Below are 22,030 nucleotides of genomic sequence, written 5' to 3'. Positions count from 1 at the left end.
TCTTATACTAATAACGCGAATTGAGTCCATTCTCAAAGTAGTCATACGGACTCAAAGTTTTACGATCGATTCCTAATTTATACCGAGTAACTGGCAAGAGAGAAACAGTCCTAGCGTTGATGAGATAATACTGGAGAGTTTCCCATGTTGGAAACTAACGCTTTTCCGATAAGTCCAAATTAATATACAGCACTTTGCTGAATCAAATTGATCAGACATTCAGTCCGAATATAATTAATTGCCTTCACTACTTTCCAATACTGAAAGGCCATGATTGATATCACGAGTCTTCGAATCGAGATATATGCTTAGTTTACTTTTTTTTACTTTTTTTACAAAAAATGTTAGCAATGTAAGTGTATAATTACTCACCGAAATGGTTTCGAGACGTACCCGTCTCTTCGTCAGGACAATCTTTACAAAAGCATACAAACAATACTACACCATAACACTTACTATTCACACACCTACAACTAAACAAAATGTTAATCACACGCGTTTGAATTGAAGAACATATCACTTAAAAACAATAACTTTTATGAATTCGCGAAACATCTCATATTATTTTTTGACATCTCATCAAAGATGAAGAAGAATATGGAAGTCTGGGCATTTATGGGGCTGACGACCGTTATAGCATGGTTTAAGTGATCACTTTACACACGTGTAACATTCACCAATTCTACCCATTATTGACAACCACACTACTCAAATTCGTAGGACGATAAGTTGGAATGGAGCCTAGAAGAAGGATAATAATAAAGGGTTAAAACTAAAAAAACGGGAATCTTTTATATTCATATTCAGAAAGCCCTAAAAAATAGCATTTCCTTTATTAAAAAGCACTGTACATTTATAGATAACTAAGATTATTCTAAAATCTATCACAAACAAGAAAAATAATATTTAAAATACATTTATTTTATTTCATTTTAGTTTCATTTTTTATCTTTAATATTGGTACCTGAGTAAGTGTGGCTTGAATTCAAAATTTCTTCTCATCTAACACCATCAACATACTCAGATTAAATTGATGTCAAATGTCGTCTAATGGCCCTCAGCGCCTCACACGTCCTCAAATTTCGCAGTTTTTTGGCACTTTGCGATTTGTATTCTTGATTTAGCACTTAGCGATATTATGTCTGGATGGAAATGAAATGTTGACAAATGAATACTACGGGAAATAACAATTTACTTCGTTTCTCCCTCCAATTCACGAGTAATATTCATGGCCTACCCGCAAGTCAACAGAGCGTAAAATTAATTCCTATATTTTGTCTATGGTAAAGGCTTTAAAAAATACTTGTCTCCTTTCAGAATAATTGAGAAAATCGGGTGCTCCCTGGATAGGGATGAGATAAATTTGGTTACCAGGTAAATTAAGGGCGATTAGCCTTTCCCCGTTTTTACGTTGTAAATTCCAATAATTTCATTTCGCGAGTACGCCATTAATTAAAGAAGCGCTTTCTTACTGACACAAATAAACCCTCAAATTATATAGATATCTCAACATAAATGGAGGAAAATATGGAAGTCTGGATATTTACAGGGATTACGACTTGCCATAGGCACGAAAAACTTACTAAACTCCACCATAGACGGTGACAAAGAAGTAGCATGTGAAAAAAGGTGTCAATAGAAGCATAAATACTAATTTCTATAATGAGATGTGTGTTTTTTTATTTATTGTTTCGGCATAAACTTTGTGTTAAAACATGTTACAATGATTAAAAAAAGCTCTTTTTTTTTATACCACTTGAGTTTTATTAAAGACTACATGTTTCGGAAGTTAAACTTCCATCATTCAGGCCTGTGTAATAACTAAAATATAAAATATGTGTGGTTGTCAGTCATGGGTAGAATGGTGAATGTTCACATCTTTCAGTATAAAAACAAAACATAGTCATCTTATGAGTTTGTAAATTTCCAACACAATTAATTTCAAGAACTAGAGATGTAACCATCAACAGGTGAACGACTAACTAAAATACTACAGCTACCCAAACAAAAAATGACAAAAATAAAACAGTTTGTTTTTTCATCTGTATTAATACCTGTAGTTTTTTTTCGAAACTCTTGTGTTTTTATAAATTAACTCAAAAGTGGTATTACAGAGTGTATTATTTTGATATTTTAATCATCACGTTATTCCAAAAGTTTCATGCCAAATCAACGAATAATATGAAAAATTTACGTGAGTGTACTTTGTGAACACCACTGGTATATAAACTACATATACGTATTTCGATGTACTCAAGATCATTATCTTTATTACACAACAACCTGAAATTATTCTTAAATGCGTAAATGTAAGGATTGTTTTAACTCATAGTTGTTTGGCCGTTATAAGTTGTAATTTGTTGGATATATCCTCTGTGGGATATTCCATCTCGGAACTGTAAATATGATTTTCAATATATATTTAAGGTAACAATATTTAATAATGCATTTACTCGTACCACCCAAATATTCCTATACTGTAGAATAGATCGATATAAAGTCTAGTAAATTTTCACTCACTTGTAGGTTATTTCGCATGGTTTTAAAGATCATTTTATTAAAATTTTAATACTTGAATAATCCACTTTATCGAGTTTTATTTTTATTTACGACTAGTTTCGAAAACGACAATTGTTTTCATCTTCTGGTACAAATTAAAAGTTTTTTTTATTTGTACCAGAAGATGAAAACAATTGTCGTTTTCGAAACGAAATAAAAATATAACTCGATAAAGTGGATCATTCAAGTGTTTAATTTTAATAAAATAATCATGTCATTCCACAAAGTTAATGCCGAATCAATAAATAATATGTTTTAAACATCAGTTTTTTTCACTTTTTTGTCATATTTTCAGATTGCAAATCCCATTTTAAGTGTTTGTCTATTTATAAACTTAAATATTTTATTTTTAACTTAAGTTTTACTTACTAAATACCATTATTTCTTAAAATTTATTGTGACATGTGTTTGGATGCATTCCGCATCATTTTCAAACACCGTATGTGAAGCCAATTCTGAATTTTAAACTCAGAAGTTAGAATTAGCTTCGTATTTGAAAATGATCCGGAATGCATCGAAATACGTGTCACATTTTAAGAAAAAGTGGTTTTTATCTAGTAAAACTTATTTTATTTACTCTCTTGGCATTCAATTTGTGGTAAGACAAATGGTATTTAAAAGAAAACACTTGTTTTTTTATCACTTGAGTTATGTTTTTATATTTTATGTTTTTAACGACTAGTTTCGGAAGCTGTACTTCTATTTTTAGGTCTAAATATAAACTGTTAATATAACTCAAGTTGTAAAAAATAAGTGTTTTCTTTTAAATTTGAGTAAAACTAAAATTAAAAATGGATAGATTTCACCACAAAGTAACTGCCGAATAAATTAACTTAATATTTTATGATGGCTACCTTACTTTATTTATATAATTTTTAATTATAATCGATTTTCACGTTGAAATTGTCATCCTGTAAAGTTAAAGTGATTATTTAGAATTGAACGAAATTGGTGTAAGTTATTAACATTTTACCTTATCCTCTTGTCCCCAGGATCCATGGAGTTCACCGATCATGACGTGGAAGTGTTCCGACGATACCTGACCTTCTGCGGAATCGGAATACAAAACGCCCAACTCTTCGAGATGTCCGTCCAGGAGTACCGAAGGAATCAAATCCTCCTCAACTTGGCCAGAAGCATCTTTGAAGAACAGGTAATTTTCACAATTTTTTTGACATCTCATCAAATATGAAGAAGAATATGGAAGTCTGAGCATTTACAGGACTTTCGTCGGGCTTTGTACGACCGTCATAGGCCTGTTAAAGTGATCATTTACACACGTGTAACATTCACCAATTCTACCCATTATGTGTGTAAAGTGATCACTTAAACCAGCCTATGACGTTCGTCAGCCCCGTAAAAGCCCAGACTTCCATATTCTTCTTCATCTTTGATGAGACGTCAAAAAATAATGTGAAAAATAACTCCTTTAATTGAAGATAATCCAGATTTGTGAATAAGTATTTGGATACACTCAAAATGTTGTAAACAGGTATTTTTACCTATTTTTGAGTATACTCTTACTTAAAAAATGAATTGAGGATATGAAAATATTATCGAAAACTGGATTAATTATGCTTAATTATTTGACTTACGTTATCCTTAAGTATTTGACTTACGTTACTCTTAAAATCGAAAAGATTTTATTAAGATTATCAAGAAAGAAAATAATTCGTTTAATTATTAAAATAAAATTTTGTTTTAAAATTGCTATTAATATTTTATTTTAACATAATTATAATATCTACCAGTTTTAAAGCTAACCGCTTCTTTTTCAAGACTAGAAGCATATAGCTTTGAAACCGGTAGACATTATAAATTATAATATTAATATCGGGTTGTGGTCCCGTGGTTAGTGTCGCGGACTCTTGAATCAGGGTTTTTCGGTTCGAACCCACTCTACCACAATTTGATGCCTATTTCTGATAATGAGCCGCTTAGGCTCATATAAATAGTATAAGAAAACTATCTGGCTTCTGGTGGATGGCTTTCGAACGGTTAATTCAGTTGAGCAGTTCTCAGGAAAACTTATTTGGCAGCGAAAATAGTTTACTGTGCAATTGTTTCAGAACAATCTAGAGTGCTTGGTGACGAAGATCATGACGGAAGCGAGAGATCTACTGAAGTGCGAGAGGTGTTCAGTATTCCTTCTGGACCTGGACTGCTGTGAAGCTGTAAGTACAATTCAACTAACCTACAAAAAAAGTAATTTCTTTCTTTTATTATTTAAATTTTTCAATTTCAATTTCAATTATTTATTTTCAATTAACATACACATTACAGACTATTTTTTTTAAGCGTATGTATTAAAATACATACAAAAATCGAAAATATGCAAGAACTATTGCTAAAGGTGTAGAAGAATCCCGCTTCGGAAAACTCCTTCAGACACATTGTTCAACATGGGGGTAGCTCTTCCTACAGGCATAACCATCGGTAGGTTGGCCCTGTGTATAGGAATGTGAAACAATCTATGCCGACGCTGTCTCAGGTAACTATCGGGAACATACAGACCAATGTTCCGGATAATTTCAGGATTATCGATCATACCGCGCAATCGATAAAAATGCGTAATTAAATACACATTCCTTCTAGTCTCTAAACCATTGTAGCCAAGCATACCCTGGAGAAACTCGGTCGGGTAGAGTCAAGGATAATAGCCGTACTTCTCATGTAGAGATACTTCAGAAACTTCTTTTGGACTTTCTCTCCTCTCTCCTCTAACCCTCTGTCTTCTACTGCTGGATATAGGCCTCTTAAGTATCCTTCCATTTTTTTCATTAGGTTGCTACTTGCAGCCAGTTTTTACCCCCCACAGCGGCACATGTTATAAAACTATCTTTTTGAGGTCTTCCGACGCCTCTTTTATCCAGCCAAGATCTCCATCTCAACATTTTTAGGGTCCATATTGTGGGATCTTGTCTTACAACATGTCCTTCCTATTGCCACTTTAGTCTTGCTACGCGATCCATGATATTCGCTACTCTGGTTTTGCTGCTAATTTCTTCATTTCTTATTTTATCTCTTAGGCTTATACCTAGCATGTATCTTTTAGATAGAACGTATCTCAGTTTTTAATCATAAAATATCTTTATAAAATTAAGCCATAATGTCGACCGGTTTCGATGCAAACATCTACGCCAACAATTTATTTTTTAAAAGAATAACCCTCTAAGAGGCTTGTTTGCAGGTACCACAGTAAGGATAGGGAAAGCAAATGTGAAAAAAAAACCAAGCACACACAGACCAATTTAAAATATTTATTTCGGGGATTTTATTTTGCAATAAGCGGGAATCGAATCCGCGGCGCTATTTCGCAGTCGAGTGTCTACTCAACTACGCCACGACGCCAGTCTAATTAATAAAGGTTTTCATTTTAAAATGGAAAATCGCAATATTGGTGCTTTAAAAATGAATTATAAGTGTATAAAGACTGCTTGAATTTTCTTAATCGACGGCCCCTACGAAAAGTACTCTATCTGCAAATCTGTTACTTTACAGGATAGAGCTTTGAAGAATTTTTCAACGTATTTTTTTAAATTAATTAATGGTTTTACCTGAAATTTAAAAATAGTATTATACATTAAAAACAAGATAAAATAATGTATTAAATCGTCTTAAAACTTTATGCTCTGTCAAAATATTAAGTAGTTTTCTAATTTAAAAATAACGTGTAAGTCTCTATTAAAAATGAGAAGTTTATAAAAATAACCATTCAACCCAAAATTAAGTTTTTATATAGTTTAATCTCCCGTAAAACTTTCCGGTATTTTCTGAAATTCTCATCAGTGTTAAAAAATTTCCATTATACAGATCTCTAAGATGAAAAGAGCTACATTTATTATTACGGTGATTGTAATTGATAAAATCCTTCGTTGCAGGTTGATATTAAAATTGTTGTAAAGGTTTTTTTTCTTGGTTTTTTATTTTTATTTTTTCGAAACTGTATGTATGGATTGTTTCCACCAAACGGGTATACTGAGGAGTTATTTTTTGGCATTTAAACATAAACGAGGAAGAATACGGAAGTTTATATATTCACAGAGCTCATGACCTGTCATAGGCTAATAAGTGATTACTTTACAAAGTACAACATTCACCATTCTACCCACGATTGACAACCACACTACTCAAATTTGTCGAACTCCCGTATATATCATCAATTTCATGACGCTTTTCGTTTGAGTTCACGGCTGTCAGCTATTGTTATTTTTGAGATTGCTTTTATTTAGCCAGAGACAGTTTATTTAAATGTATGCAAGATTCTAATCGAATGACTTAACATACTAGGAGACACTATATTAGAATTATAAAACGTGCTTTTTAATTTTTATGCAGCTTATATTATAATTACACAGACCAGATTTTTTTATTCACATTTTCGAGTATGTACAAATCCTCATTCACAAATCTGGGTTTCTCCACTTGTGTATGAGGAGATGTATGAATATGGAAGAGGCGAAAATCGTTTGCAAAGACAGATTAGTGTGGTATTCTATTTTCTCTGCCATCCACTGCGAAGAAGCGACGTGATGGATGCTTAGTTAGTAAATTTAACCAAAAAATCAAAATTATAAACGAAATACTTACGATCAACATTTTGAGTGTGTCCAAACACTTGTTCACAAATCTGCCTTATATTATATTTTAACATCTCAACAAAGATGAAGTAGAAAATAGAATTGATGAATGTTACACGTGTGTAAAGTGATCACTTGAATCAGCCTATGACGGTCGTAAGTCCCGTTAACGCCCAGACTTATCTCACTTCATGACTCCCCAGTATACAGATTTTGTATGGAGGATGACGAAACGCCAATCCACATTCTTTACAACTGTGACGCACTCGCTCACAAACGAAGTCACATCCTTGGAGGACCTCTACTGGACTCCGAGAAGGTGAAGCTCCTACCACCAAGACAGGTCGTGAGTTACATGACTCATGTAGGTCTTGGCAGTGAGCTGTAATACAAAGGGAGTTCACAATATACCTAATATGGTCGCAGTGACATAAGGGATGCAAGATCCCTTGACCTAAAAAAAAACGCACAGACTTATCTACTCATCTTTGTTAAGATGCTTAGTTTGTAAATTTACTAAAAAATCAAAATTCTAAACGAAATGCTTATGTACATACATACTTTAAATGTAACATTTCATGAAAGTCGCTTTATTTCCTCTGCGAATCTCGAGTTGACATCATCCCGTATGAAGGATAAACTTCTGAGTGAGGAGTTCGAAGTTAGTTTGCGGAGTTGGTCCTTACGTCACGGCTTTATACACGCAAGAGGTATAATACATATCTATCTAACCTGAAACTTAGTATAGTATTTTGCGACTATGTTACAAATGATCCGAGGGAAGTTGTATTGACATACCAAGTCTATACCATATATCCATATGTCTCAAACTTTAAATAAATTTTATTTACGGTGAAACCTCTACTTTACGTTATTAAAGGGACTGAAAAAAACGGAGGGAAAATGGTGATGCGGGGTGTCGGAAAAAAAACTTTTTTTTACAACATTTTAAGTGTGTCCAAATACTTGTATTTGGACACACTCAAAATGTTGTAAATAAATCATCTGGTCAAATTAAAAGCTTAATAATAAAAATGAAAATGGTATCTTCTGGCGTTTCTCATGTGTGTAATTATAATCTAAAATATTAGTGATGTTTTCATACAATCCATTAACTATTTTGAGAATAATCATTTTTATAATTTTTTTCGGAATTTGTACAAATATTTTGTGGTATTTCAGTAAAACATTTAATTCATTTTTTATATCTCAGGAAACTATAACTGATATCGCTCACTCTTTTCAACAACGTCAAATATCAAAAAACTTGATTTTCAGGATATCGTTTTTAAATTTTAAAAATATAATACAATGTATTAAAAATAAATATCAAGCCAATTTTTGAACTTTTTACTATGCAACAGATCTTTTAAAGTAAAATCTGAAGGTTTTTTCTCCATTTGAAAAATATTAAGTGTATTTAAAAAAAATAAATAATACCTTTTCTTTAAAATGCAAAAACAGCACTTTCTGCCTGTAGCGGGTAAAAATTAATGGGATATAGCACATCGTTTTTACGTAGAAAATGTTTTTAAAGTTTGGAAATATAATACAATGCATTAAAAATAAATATCAAGCCACTTATTGAACTTTTTAGTGTGCAACAGATCTTTTTAGGTAGAACATGAGGTTTTTTCTCAATGTGAAAAATATTTAGTATATTTAAAATAATAATGAAACGATACCTTTTCTTCAAAATACAAAAACAACACTTTCTGCCCTGTAGCGGGTAGTAAACATTAAGTAAAAAATATGCCTCTTTTGCTGGGATATAGTACATTTTCTGAGCATTCCGAAAACATGGACAACTGAAAATTGACGATTTTTTTTAAATATGACGTTGTTGATAGGAGTGAGCAATATGTTAGCTAGCCGTACGCTGTTTTAAATAAACTGTTATTCTATACAAAAAATACTCGATCGAAATATTTCTGGCAGTGTTTTTTTAAAGATCCAGTTTCATGATACAACTGCTTACTTATGTATTATTAGTTTATTTTTGTTTCTTATAAAATATTTTTAGTCTATTTCGAGTGGAAATTTTTGAGGTTTCTTTGAATTATGACGCCCGAGACACGCGCGCATCGCGTCCTTTGATAATCCTCCACAGATCTTATCCATAATTTAGTTAGGATATTCTAGCAGTCGAAAGCTGAGATTCTTCACTTGTAGAAATATTCGATTCTACTTTTCAATAATAGATGTTAGGGACTCAATGCACGATCAAATCTGCTTAACTTATGCGTATATTTTATACCTTTCGACAAATCACCTTTATTTATATTAATTGCCTAAAAAAAATATCCTGGCTTACTTACTTTTACTTACTTATTTATGACCCTATCCGCACCCAATGCTGCGTAGGGCACTGCATCGAATTGACGCAGTGTTATTTTGATCATTACTTATATGAAGGCAAGGTGATCACTTCAAGGTGAACCAAACCAGTCCAGGGTCCAAACCATTAAATAAATATTACAGTGTAAAATCACTAATATTTATTTTCACCCCCCTGGGAATCGAACCCGGGACCTCCAGCACGGTAGCTAAACACGCTGACCACTACACCACGGAGGCGGACAAGGACTAATCTACAAGGACTAATAGCATATTTGTAGCATATTCAGTTTATATATCTTAACCTGTTCGGGAGTATGGACGTAAATGAACGTCGAAGTCCGTCTGTCAGTTAGTATGATGTAACTTATATAGCGATGACATCTGTGGATATTTGTGTGAAATCTTTTCATAATTGAAAAATATTTCGAATGGGTGTTTTTTTTTAAATTTAATTATTTTAACGGAATTTCTATCTTCATAATACATCGATTTCATGAACAAAAAAGGTTGAAAATGATTGTGAATATGTATGGTAAATAATAAACTAAAGGTTGATCCCTAAAAACGATACAATACAATATATACAAGCCACATGTTAGAAATTATTTTGAAAGGGATAAAAAAATATTTATGATGCGAATGTGGTTGGTAATAAAAGCAGAGAAAGACCAAAGAACACTTGGCGTGATCAAGTATTTCAAATACTTGAAAGTGGTCAGGTCAGGAGTTGGAATAATCGGTGCGTATGTATGGGGAGATGCATGAATGTGGAAGAGACGAGGATTGAGTGCAAAGACAGATTAGCGTGGCGTTTTATTCTTAAGTAAATGGATATATTATCTCAATATTTTTAAAATCTTAACCTGCGCGGAATAAAGTAGAAACAATATTATTTTCACGTATTTTTATTGATTGATTATTATATTAATTTTATTGTGTTTGTTTATGTAATTTATGTGTTTATTATCTTTGTTTCAATTTGATTTAGTGTTGCTTACATATTTTATTAGTACAATATATATATATATATATATATATATATATATATATATATATATATATATATATATATATATATATATATATATATATATATATATATAATATATATATATATATATATATATATATATATATATATATAATATATATATATATATATATATATATATATATATATATATATATATATATATATATATATATATATATATATATATATATATATATCTTCATGCACGACAGGTCAATTTTGATATTGAGCTGGATGCTATAACACAAACCATTCATGAAATATTTTCGTGTACGAAGGCTCTAAATGACGCAACTCATTGAACGAATACTTTAAAAGTATTTTTCCATTTAATATTCCGGGTAAAATAAAAAATTCAGGGCGGTGCGCTTCACCCAATTCGACCCGAAATTAAATTAGGAATTTGCCGGATATTCGTGTATAAATTGGTATAGAACCAATTTTAAAATTTCAAACACGCCATAGAAAAAATCTTCAATATCACGCTCGGCTAACGGATCAATCACACGTAGGTATTTTCTTCTTTATATTATTTTCCATGGAACAGTCCTGAAGGAACCTACTTAGCCTTATATAAAAGATAATCCCCGAGTATAGGGTACTTAAGCTTTAGAAAAGTTCTGTAGGCTTCCTTTAAACGGATTTGGACATTGGATATTGCCTTTTGGAATGATGCATCAACTCAATTCCCAAAAAAAATATTTCAAATTTTTGTTCAAAATAGGTACCAAAATCCCTAAAGAATTCTAGCCAAAAAGTTACATTTATTCATTAAAAATGTCATAGTGTACTTGGTTTATTCAATTAACAGTTAGTTCTGCGAATTTGGACCAAATACATTCTCACAATATTACGTCATTGGAAATTTTTAATGTAATATCAATCATATAATATTAAAAATCAAGCAGTCTTGTTTCGACTTTTTGGTGACGATTTCTGGCACCGGTGAATTTTCTCGCCAAAATTCGAATGTTTAGTGGTTAATGTCAGTTAATTATTGTTATGGTTTTTTTCTCCTCTTCCTATTTTTAAAATTTTATTTTTACAATGTATTTTATTTGTTAGAGACAAAATCACTCGTAAACGGAGGCCTTTAAATAATATATGAAAATGAAATGGGTTAATTAATTATTTAAAAAGGAAATAATGAAAACGAAAATCAAATTCAGAAATAATACAAAACTACGCCATTTTGCAGATTATACTATTAAACCAAATATTTTTTTATGGGATAAAGTTTTTTTTGATAGAAGAAGAAGGAGTACGAACGTCAAATTCAAGGTAATGGAGAATTTGCATACTTTTAATTATTTAGAACAGTGGGAAGATGCTAGAAAACATCATTTCATTATGCGAAGTGGTATAAATAGTTTTCCCTTTGTTTCTTCAAGGACTCCAAACAATTAAAGAAAATTCGAGAACATTTCAAAGACGCGATAAAACTTCTCGGTGGCGAATAAAATAAATCCCGGCGCCGTGTTTATATTTCATATATAATAAATGAACACAAATTTTGCTTTTCAAAGAACACAATAACTTCTTTCAACACATGTGGCTTTCACAATTTCGCGAAAGTCCCAAAACTCACACCCTTTTACGAGTGGAATACGGGTACCTACTTTCGCTTTGTGTATTATTTTTTTCCCTTTGCTTTTGTTATATATGGCAACACAGGTGACTGCGCGCCTTGTTTATTAGCAGATTTACGCGGGAAAGCAATGTTGACAAGACAGCGCCATTTTGTTCTTGATAAGAATGGACGTCTGCCTTTTATTTTCACGTGAATGTATAAAGATGAGGATACGTGAATATAATATGACACAGCGTGACGTCGGAATATAATGAACAATATGCGAATGTTGGATTTGTAGAGACCTTTTTAGATCAAATATTAAGTAAAAATAAAACAAAATGAAAAGAGCTCGTCACTTTTGATATACTATTATTTAGGCGTTGAAATGTTCTTTTTCAAAGTGTTTCTTCACTTTATTTGTTTGTAAATGATTGATAATATTTATTTCTTGCACATAACAAACAAAATTATTTCGTGATAACTCATAAACTATCCAAGAATATTGAAAAACTCAAAATCAAAAGTAAATACACGGTGTATATGAAATCTTTTCCTTGTCCGGCACCTTTTTTCACGGATATTTTTTTTTAAATTTTCAAAATCAATTAGACGAAACAATGTTAGTGCTTACGTAATTGCAATCTTTATTTATTTAATTCGTCAAAATGATAAAATATGGTATTGTAATATATATTTAAATTTGATATTTGATTATATTTTTTAGAGAGTTCCGGGATCTTTTTTGTTTAAAAATAGCCCTGGTTTTAAGTGAGTGAATTGGATATCTTTGTCTTTGTGCAGACGCATATTTTACTCACATTTCGCTCACTCCTTTCAAGAACGTCATAAATCAAAATACTTGATTTTTCAGGAGAACGTTTTTAAAGTTTAAAAATATAATACAATGTATTAAAAATAAATATCAAGCCACTTATTGAACTTTTTACTGAGCAACACATCTTTTTAGGTAAAACCTGAAGGTTTTTTCTCCATTTGAAAAATATTTAGTATATTTAAAAAATAATAAAACAATACCTTTTCTTCAAAATGCAAAAACAACACTTTCTGCCCTGTAGCGGGTAAATATTATGTTAAAAATTAATCCACTTTTGCTGGGATATAGCACATTTTCTGGGCATTCCGAAAACATGCACAACTGAAAATCGTCGATTTTTGATATATGACGTTCTTGAAAGAAGTGAGCGATTTGTGAAAACTACCCTTAATTATAGATAGAATGACTCTATAAGAGATTCGTAAGAGATGAGTAATAAAAAAACTTTATTATGATTTATTTTTTTTACGGACAATGAAAACAATATTTTTAATAATGGATACTTCCAATAATATTATTATTTATAGGTCTTTTTACAAAAGACCGGATTATTACAATATAATATATTACTTCGATGACTTTAATATCCTCTTTCCTTTATATTTAATACTTTTTACATGAGCAAGAAGCAAAATAAAGGATCTTTTACAAATTTCTTCCGCTTAGCTACATTTGGACAAAGGACTTTCCGATACTTCGGTAGTAAATCTCAAAACGAACTGTCGTATTACGAGAGAAAGAAAAGACATAAGAAAAGTATAAAAAATAATTAATAGAATGGATCATTGATTATTATGGATTATTGTATTTGTTTTCCATTATCCACATTAATTTATGTACTAGTTATACCACGTCAAGTTGCTCAGTCTGGTTAAATGGAAAAGAAAGAAAAAACATAAATATTATGCGACGAAAACGTAAAAATAAAATCTTCAAAGTGACAATGCAAAAAAAAAAATTGGTAATGAAAAGTGACAGGAACTGTTAAGAAGTACACTATCAGTCAAAAACAGTAGTAAGTATGGCATTTGTTGAAGTAACATTCAACAGATGGCGCTGCCATTTTTATTTAAAATCGCTTTTGTTAACTCTCACCCGTGTTCAAATGCAACCTTGTGTCAATTTGAAATCAATCGATGCATTACTTTAGGAGGTTTGAGATTTTTATGTGACGAATATACTAGAATTGGCAGGTTAATACGTTTTTATTTTATGTTTATGTATTAATTTTAAATCAAACACAGATTTTTTTTAATTCTATTAAGTTGTATTTTATTAACAAAAACACATAAAAAATTATATTGTGATAATTGTTTCGCCTTGTTAGGGCATTATCAAACAAATACGTTAGTGGAGTAAAAAAAATAAACCTAAATTTATTAAATAATATACGATATACGTCAGTTAAAGATGTCATCTTTTGATCTTTATATTCGTATTGAATTCACGTAACAAAATACAGGTATTATTATCACGAGCTTTGAATCGTATTTACAAAGGGATAGTGTAATGAAGGTTGTTGGCAAGTTTACCTTTAAAGTTACCCTAAAATGTTTAACGTGCAAATTCCTTGTTCCTTGTAAGAAAGCATTCTGACCCATATAACAGGGCTGATAATTAAATTTGCTTGTAATTTCACCGAATCTAGCCTCAGGCTAGTAATGTGAGGGTTGCCAACATGCTGTGGACCGATTAACTGTGTTTGCGTATCTCTTCTTCTTCTTTTTCTTCTTCCTGGCTCCATCCTAACTTATCGTATTTGAAGACTGTTAGGGTTAGTTCTCCTCGTCCTCTCCTTGGTTGAGGTTCCTTCCATCATGGACAACGTCACCTAGTTCATGCCTTAGAATCATGTTATCTTTCTGCAGCATCCGTAATATTTTGAACGAGTACAAGGATTTATATTAAATTCAGGTGATATATTTCTTAAAAATTAAAATGAAAGTGTACATTACATATTATTTTTTGACATCTCATCAAAGATGAAGAGAAGAATATGGAAGTCTGGGCATTTACAGGGCTGACGACCGTCATAGGCTGGTTTAAGTGATCACTTTACACACGTGTAATATTCACCAATTCTACCCATTATTGACATCCACACTACTCAAATTCTTGGAAGTTCTATATATTGTATATGAACCAATTCAGAAACCTTGTTCTTGAATCACTAGAACTTCACTAGAGACATCTATTGGTGAGATCTATCTAAAAATCTCTATGTGAAAATAACTCTTGTAATTGGAGATAATCCAGATTTTCTGAACAAGTATTTGGACACACTCAAAATGTTGTACATTACATAATAAATAAAAAAGGTTAATCCCTAAAAACTATACAATACAATATATAACAGATGTAATAGATTCAATATCTTATATCAATCAATATTTGTCACATATGGTACTTGTTTTATTTGTCTTATTGGTTTTTTTTTTAAAATTATTTATTTGGCAGTCACCCAGTAAAAGGATGTTTCTGCCAGTATCAAGTATTATTTTTATTTACAAACAAAAAAAAATACAAAATTACAATTAATACTAAATTTATAGTGTAAATGCGTTTAGCTTTATCATTTTAGAAATTATGCCCGCAATTCTAGAATTACGTTCAGAAAAAAGGGTGGTTACTTGGGTGGGGAGTTGGATTCCTGCCCGTGTTAAGCTATTTAGAAAGTTCCCCTTCTCAGCGGACACTGAAAGAATGAATGGTTTGCATCCCCTATATCTTGTGCACATTCGCAATATGGTGACGTAACGCACTTTATCTCATAGAGATGCACTGGCAGTGAGCAGTGCCCAGACCTTAGGCGACATGTCATATTTTCTAAACAAGACACTGCAAGATCTTCATGTTCCATTGCCTCATCAAATGCATACCTTCTTTCGGTCATTTTGTTCCCAAGTCAATCTTTCTTTTTCAAAAACTGACATATCCACACTAAATAAGGGACAACAGTTAAAAATGACAAAAGTTTTTACAAAAATTTAAATACACTACTATAATAATGATTTTCTGTTCCAGAGTCATTTGGAGAAGATTGTGGAACGACCTGGAAGAGCGATCCAGGAACACAAGCCGCTCTCCAGGAGACAAAGCAATAATGTTGATGTGGAAGACATATTAGAACAACAGGTAAGATCTAACTTCTTTTTAAAAATAACAAGGTCTTTCATTTTGTGTTGTTTTTTTAAAAAACATAATGCATCAGATCTCACCAAAATCTATTCTTTCAAAAATCTATTTTGTCCGTCCACTTTTAGAATACAGGTGGACCTCAACATTCGCACATGATTGGTTCCTGAAAATGTGTGCGAGAGTAGAGGGATGTAAAAAAATATTATAAAAAAACACAAAAAATTGTACTTTAAAATTTAACTCTATGAAAAATTATTAACTAAGTACATATCAAATAAAAATATATTTTCTTAATTAACTTGTCATGAGTTAGTTGTATTTTACTATTATTTCTATTTTTCATATAGTTCTGTAAGTAACATGAAATACTATTATGAATCGCCCTACGCACTTGAGATATCTCTCACTCCTTTCAAGAACGTCATAAATAAAGAAAACTTGATTTTTCAGGAGAACGTTTTTAATGTTTGAAAATATAATACAATGTATTAAAAATAAATATCAAGCCAATTATTGAACTTTTTAGTGTGCATCGGATCTTTTTAGGTAAAACCTAAAGGTTTTTTCTCCGTTTTAAAAATATTTAGTATTTTAAAAAAAAATAATTACTTAATACTTTTTTTTCAAAATACAAAAACAACACCTTCTGCCCTGTAGCGGGTAAACAAAGTTAAAAATATGCCTCTTTTGCTGGGATATAGTACATTTTCTTAGCATTCCGAAAACATATACAACTGAAAATTGACGATTTTCGATTTATGACGTTCTTGAAAGAAGTCAGCGATATGCGTTCTCCATTGTGATCACATTCTTCCATAATACGGTCATGTCATTAACATTTTACACAGTACGGACATGGTTCATATGCATTTCAAAGTGTGAAAGGGAATTCTTACAACAGCAAAAAAACTTAATGTGCGAAAAGGCGAATTGTGCGAATGTCGAATGTGCGAAAGATGAGGTTCGCCTGTATACCTCAGTTATTTAGTGTCACTTCCATGAAAGTCAAAGAAGATTTAAGAATTTAGAAGTTATATTAAATCCGTAAAACATTGATTCTTAGGAAAGTTTTATGGTTTCCACAGAGGATTACTCCTATGAGGAAATGGAGTTCGTATTAAAAAAGGTGTAATCTGCAAAATGTAGGGATAGTATTGGCTCAAAGTATTAAATGGTAAAACTTCATAATTGAGCAAGTGAAATTTAAAATTCCAACCCTCAGATTAAATAAATAACAATGAAGCGCTGTTACATTATATGTTTAACCAAATGTGCTAACCATTACACTATTGAGGGGCACAAATCATGCTACATGCTGTAAGTCCCCGGTTCGATTCCCAGGGGGGGTTAAAATAAATACTAGTTTTTACACTCATGCTTTCATAAAACAAACGCGCTAAAATTTACACTGCATCAATTTAATGCACAGCCCTATGCATCATTGCTTGCGTATAAGGGTCATTAGTAGTAGTTCTTCGATTTTGAGAAAAGAAATTCTGGTTATAACGATCCAATGTTTTTTTGCAAAAAAATTGGTATGTTCATATGTAATCATCAAATAAATCCCCTTAATGATAAAATAAGTTTTGTTTTCATATTTTATATAAAGATTACTTTGTTGATTTATGAAAACTTTTTATGTGGTATTTTTTATCCACCCTATACTGCGACCTTTGGCTCCAAGTCCTCCGTCAATTATTGTCAATTGAGAATGATAAAGAGCCTTATTTCCGGAATGATGTAAAAAGGGTCAGGTACCTACCTGAGTACCTACTCAAATTCTGCCCGTTTTTTGTTCCAAAATATATAACTCCCCGAATTTCTTAATGGCTTCCTCCTTGGCAAATAAAACCACTTAAATACGGCAGACATCATCGACGAATCTCATTTAAAAACTCTTTTTATTCTTTAATTTCTCTTTTGTCTTCTTTTATATTCGTTCTCTTTCACCCTCTTAGAAATTTTCTTTAAATTTTCTATACCAGCTGTACCCGACCACGCGTTGCTGTGACGCAGTCTGATTTGTGGAAATGAATGAAAATAGAAAGCACACATTTCTAATATCTACATACACTTTCATAATGCTTGTGATGTTATGTTTTTTTTTTTAAATTTAAGTAACATCAATGCAATTGACATCTTTTAAAATGTCAATGATAACACTTATCAAGAGCACGCTGTCAACCATGAGTGATGTTTAGTATTACTTTCAACAGATGGCACTGCCATTGCGGTCATGCCAAATGTATTTATTAAAAAGTATAATTATATCTATCCCTGGTAACACCTGTTACAGGTATTTTAACCTGGGATAAGTTTTTTTTAAAAACATCGCGTATTTAAATGCAACGCCGTGCAAAAATTTTAAAGCAATCAGTGAATAAATTTAGGAGATGCATGAATTTAGAAAAGGCAAATAATGTTTTTGTGGTGAGCGGTGTGGCGTTTTATTCTCTCGGGGTGCGGCGTATATATATATATATATATATATATATATATATATATATATATATATATATATATATATATATATATATATATATATATATATATATATATATATATATATATATATATATATATATATATATATATATATATATATATATATATATATATATATATATATATATATATATATATATATATATATATATATATATATATATATATATATATATATATATATATATATATATATATATATATATATATATATATATATATATATATATATATATATATATATATATATATATATATATATATATATATATATATATATATATATATATATATATATATATATATATATATATATATATATATATATATATATATATATATATATATATATATATATATATATATATATATATATATATATATATATATATATAAACAACACTCATTGAGTTTTATTTCACTACCCACGGAATTTTAGAAAACTCAAATTGTTTTCATCGACAGGTGATTAGTAATACTATTTTTAAAACTGAGTTTATATTACAGTATTTATAATACAGTAAGGCGTATGGGCCTTGGAAAATTGCAAAAAGCTTTAAAATTGACAGTTTTACAGGTTTGACCTTTTAGATATATACTTTATGCATCAGTTAATTCAAATATATATTTACAGATCATTACAACCCGTATATTATATGTATTTATAATTCATGTTTCCATTACAAATTTATTGCGACGCGCCGTACCTACCGTCTTTAAATATAAATAATTGAATGCCAAAGTTACCTGAAACAATACAAAATCAAACTTTATGTAAACCAAGATCCGACGCAAATTTCTGAAGCGCTAAATCACTTGAAGAGAAATTTCAATCTAACCGGGAATTACCTTTCCTGAACAAATAAATTATTCGCCACAGATTATTATCGGAATGATTTATTTTCTTGTAGGCTTTTGCTTTCCACTTGTGCCAACAGAAGTGTATTTTTTTAGTCGAGAAATTAAGACATCTAGCATCGAAAGTTCCCAGGACACGATCAATAAGATTGTTATTTGTCATTGACAGAAAATGATGTGTATCATCTATGTACTCCATTCTACATATTTTAGTTACAGTGACAATATATTTTAAGTCCTTTTATATATTTTTAGTAATATTAGTATATAACCACTCACCGAGATTTCTACTTATGTCTACCGATTTTGAGACGTACACGTCTCTTCGTCAGGACAATCACTACAAAGAAAGAAAGAATCATAATGGATCTTTCAGAACCATCAGAATGCCTGAAATCGTCGACAGTCAAAAATGTCATCGCCATACATTTGTTTTGAGCTTTTTTTGTCCAGTATGAAAGAAATGGATGTGGGGGATGTGTGGTTCCGATAGGATGGCACCACGGCTCACACTGCACAAACTTCCATGTTTTTTTAATGAGAAATATTGTTTTGTTTTTATCATTCACAAAAATACTTTTATTTCATACTATTTCTGTGAGCCGAAGTGGCTTATTATTAAAAATAGCTACAAATTATTGTAAAGTGGGCTCGAACTCACAAACTCTGACTTAAGAGTCTTTGATACTAACCAAGGGACTACAATCCGAATCTTTTTTGCTGGAACATTTTCCCGAACGGCTCATCTCTCTAAGGGGGATCTTCACTGGCCAACGCAATCGCCAGATTCAGCTCCCTGTGACTATATCCTGTGAGGCTACCTTAAAACATTGATTTACACAAATCGCCTTAAAACCCTTTATCAGCTGAAAGATGATATTGTGCTGTTATTGCCGACAAAGACAGAGATATGCTAGAGAAACTGGACAGAAATGTTAAAATTCGACTATCCTAGCGTATTCAAGAGGACGGTGGCAGCCTTAGAGATGTCGTTTTTAAAACCCAATAAAATAAAACTTTAAATGTGCTTCTGTACACAGAAAAATTAAATTAAATCCAAACTTAAAATACTTTTTGTGTCATGATTTTTTAACAGAATGAAATGACCAAGCCCCAACATGTATTTATAAGCAAAAACTTTACATTAAAAGAAAGTTGAGCATTTATTCTGATTTTTATTAGTTCTCTGATATCCTTGTGTCTTTTAGGGGAGGTAAATGTTGAGCACCCCTGATGTTCGTACGTCTCACCCTAACTGGCGCGCGGGAGTAAATTGTCGTGGGACACTCGTAAACTCATGGCTTAATAGTCCAGGCGTTTAGCTATGTAGTTAGGGGCTGTTTTTATTTAGCTACGGTGCGAGTCCCTATCCTCTACCCCCAGCGCGGGTGGACGTGATGTATGGGGCCGGAAAAGCGGTCCTGGGTCGAGCCGCTCGACGCTTAAATGGGTCAAAATTTGTATCGATTACCACCGAACTTTAAAGCAACAGCTACTTTCAGGGGAGTGCTTCTTGAAAATGAACCGAAAAGGTCAAAAAGGTGTGAAAAACCATATCTTTTTTTAATGTATGTATATATATATTTTTCTTTTATTTAATTTATTTTATATCGTAAAAAACTTATTTAATAATTTAATTCATTTTGTAGACATTAGTGCTTTACAATCTGAAAATGAATAACGAAGTTTTCTCCAATAAGCTTTTGTGCATGGAGTTCATTTTACATTTAACTTCTACTTGGTTAATACCAATATTAATTGATTTTTTTGTTACACATATTTCGAAACAATAAACATAAATATCAAACACGTGTTAAAAAAAAACACATTTTTATAAATACTAGTTTTGACCAAGTAAAAGTTAATTATAAAGAGATACTGGTTACAACAAAAAAACGATGATTTAATTTTTTTTAACATCTCAACAAATGTGGAAAAATATGAAAGTCTGGGCATTTACGAGGCTTACGACCATCATATTATATTACATAAAGGCAAAGTGATCAGTTTTTGTTGAAGATTTTTAGGTCTAAGAGTGAAATTTCCTGTCTAAAAAATAAATAATTTTATGATTAGTGAGTTTTTTTTTTCATTGCACACTAGTTTAACCTTCCAGCAGGCGCGTTGAGAAATTTCACTTGAGCGGGCGCTTTTCTGTATGGAAATTTCGTTTTTTATATATAAATATTATGGAATAGCTGTTATGTAATAAAAAATGATAAATGAACTTTTAAAAATATATACGACTTTCACCATCGTGTAAATTAATTTTTCCAATTAATAATTCTTCCATTGTTTTCTCCTCTCTTTTTCTCCTACTAAAACAGTCTAAAATAAACAAAAAATATATTTGGGTATAAAGGAAAAATAAGTAGGAAAATTAATTCATTTCCATATACTTACACTTAAAGGGGCGATGTTTTTTATTTACGCTCAAACGAAATTTCCAAATTTAAATGAAAATCAAAAACTTGTTAGCGCACTAGGTACGTTTGTAGTTTAGAGAGACACTGACCTTCGATTAGCTAGGAGCTCGATGCTTGCAATTTAGTGGTAAGGGTGGAGGAAGTGATAAGGTGCATATGTCCAAAATTTTATGACAACGCGCC

At 31.1% G+C, this 22,030-nt stretch overlaps 1 protein-coding gene across 1 annotated transcript in view; it reads left to right on the top strand.

Moving 5' to 3' along the window:
- Positions 1-22,030, top strand: part of LOC148310308 (cGMP-specific 3',5'-cyclic phosphodiesterase-like) — a 123,713-nt gene that overhangs the window by 53,686 nt on the left and 47,997 nt on the right. Inside the window, exons 4-6 of the mRNA XM_088258688.1 lie at positions 3,552-3,712; positions 4,629-4,733; positions 15,945-16,055. Of these exons, the coding sequence (XP_088114814.1) occupies positions 3,552-3,712; positions 4,629-4,733; positions 15,945-16,055 (377 nt within the window). The remainder of the gene's footprint in view (positions 1-3,551; positions 3,713-4,628; positions 4,734-15,944; positions 16,056-22,030) is intronic.

The sequence above is a fragment of the Brachycentrus maculatus genome, unplaced genomic scaffold, assembly GCF_059751285.1.
Source record: "Brachycentrus maculatus isolate JH-2025_06_01 unplaced genomic scaffold, ASM5975128v1 h1tg000102l, whole genome shotgun sequence".
Classification (NCBI taxonomy): Eukaryota; Metazoa; Arthropoda; class Insecta; order Trichoptera; family Brachycentridae; genus Brachycentrus; species Brachycentrus maculatus.
Note: the sequence above shows the minus strand (reverse complement) of the source record. Positions and strands in the feature narration are given on the sequence as shown.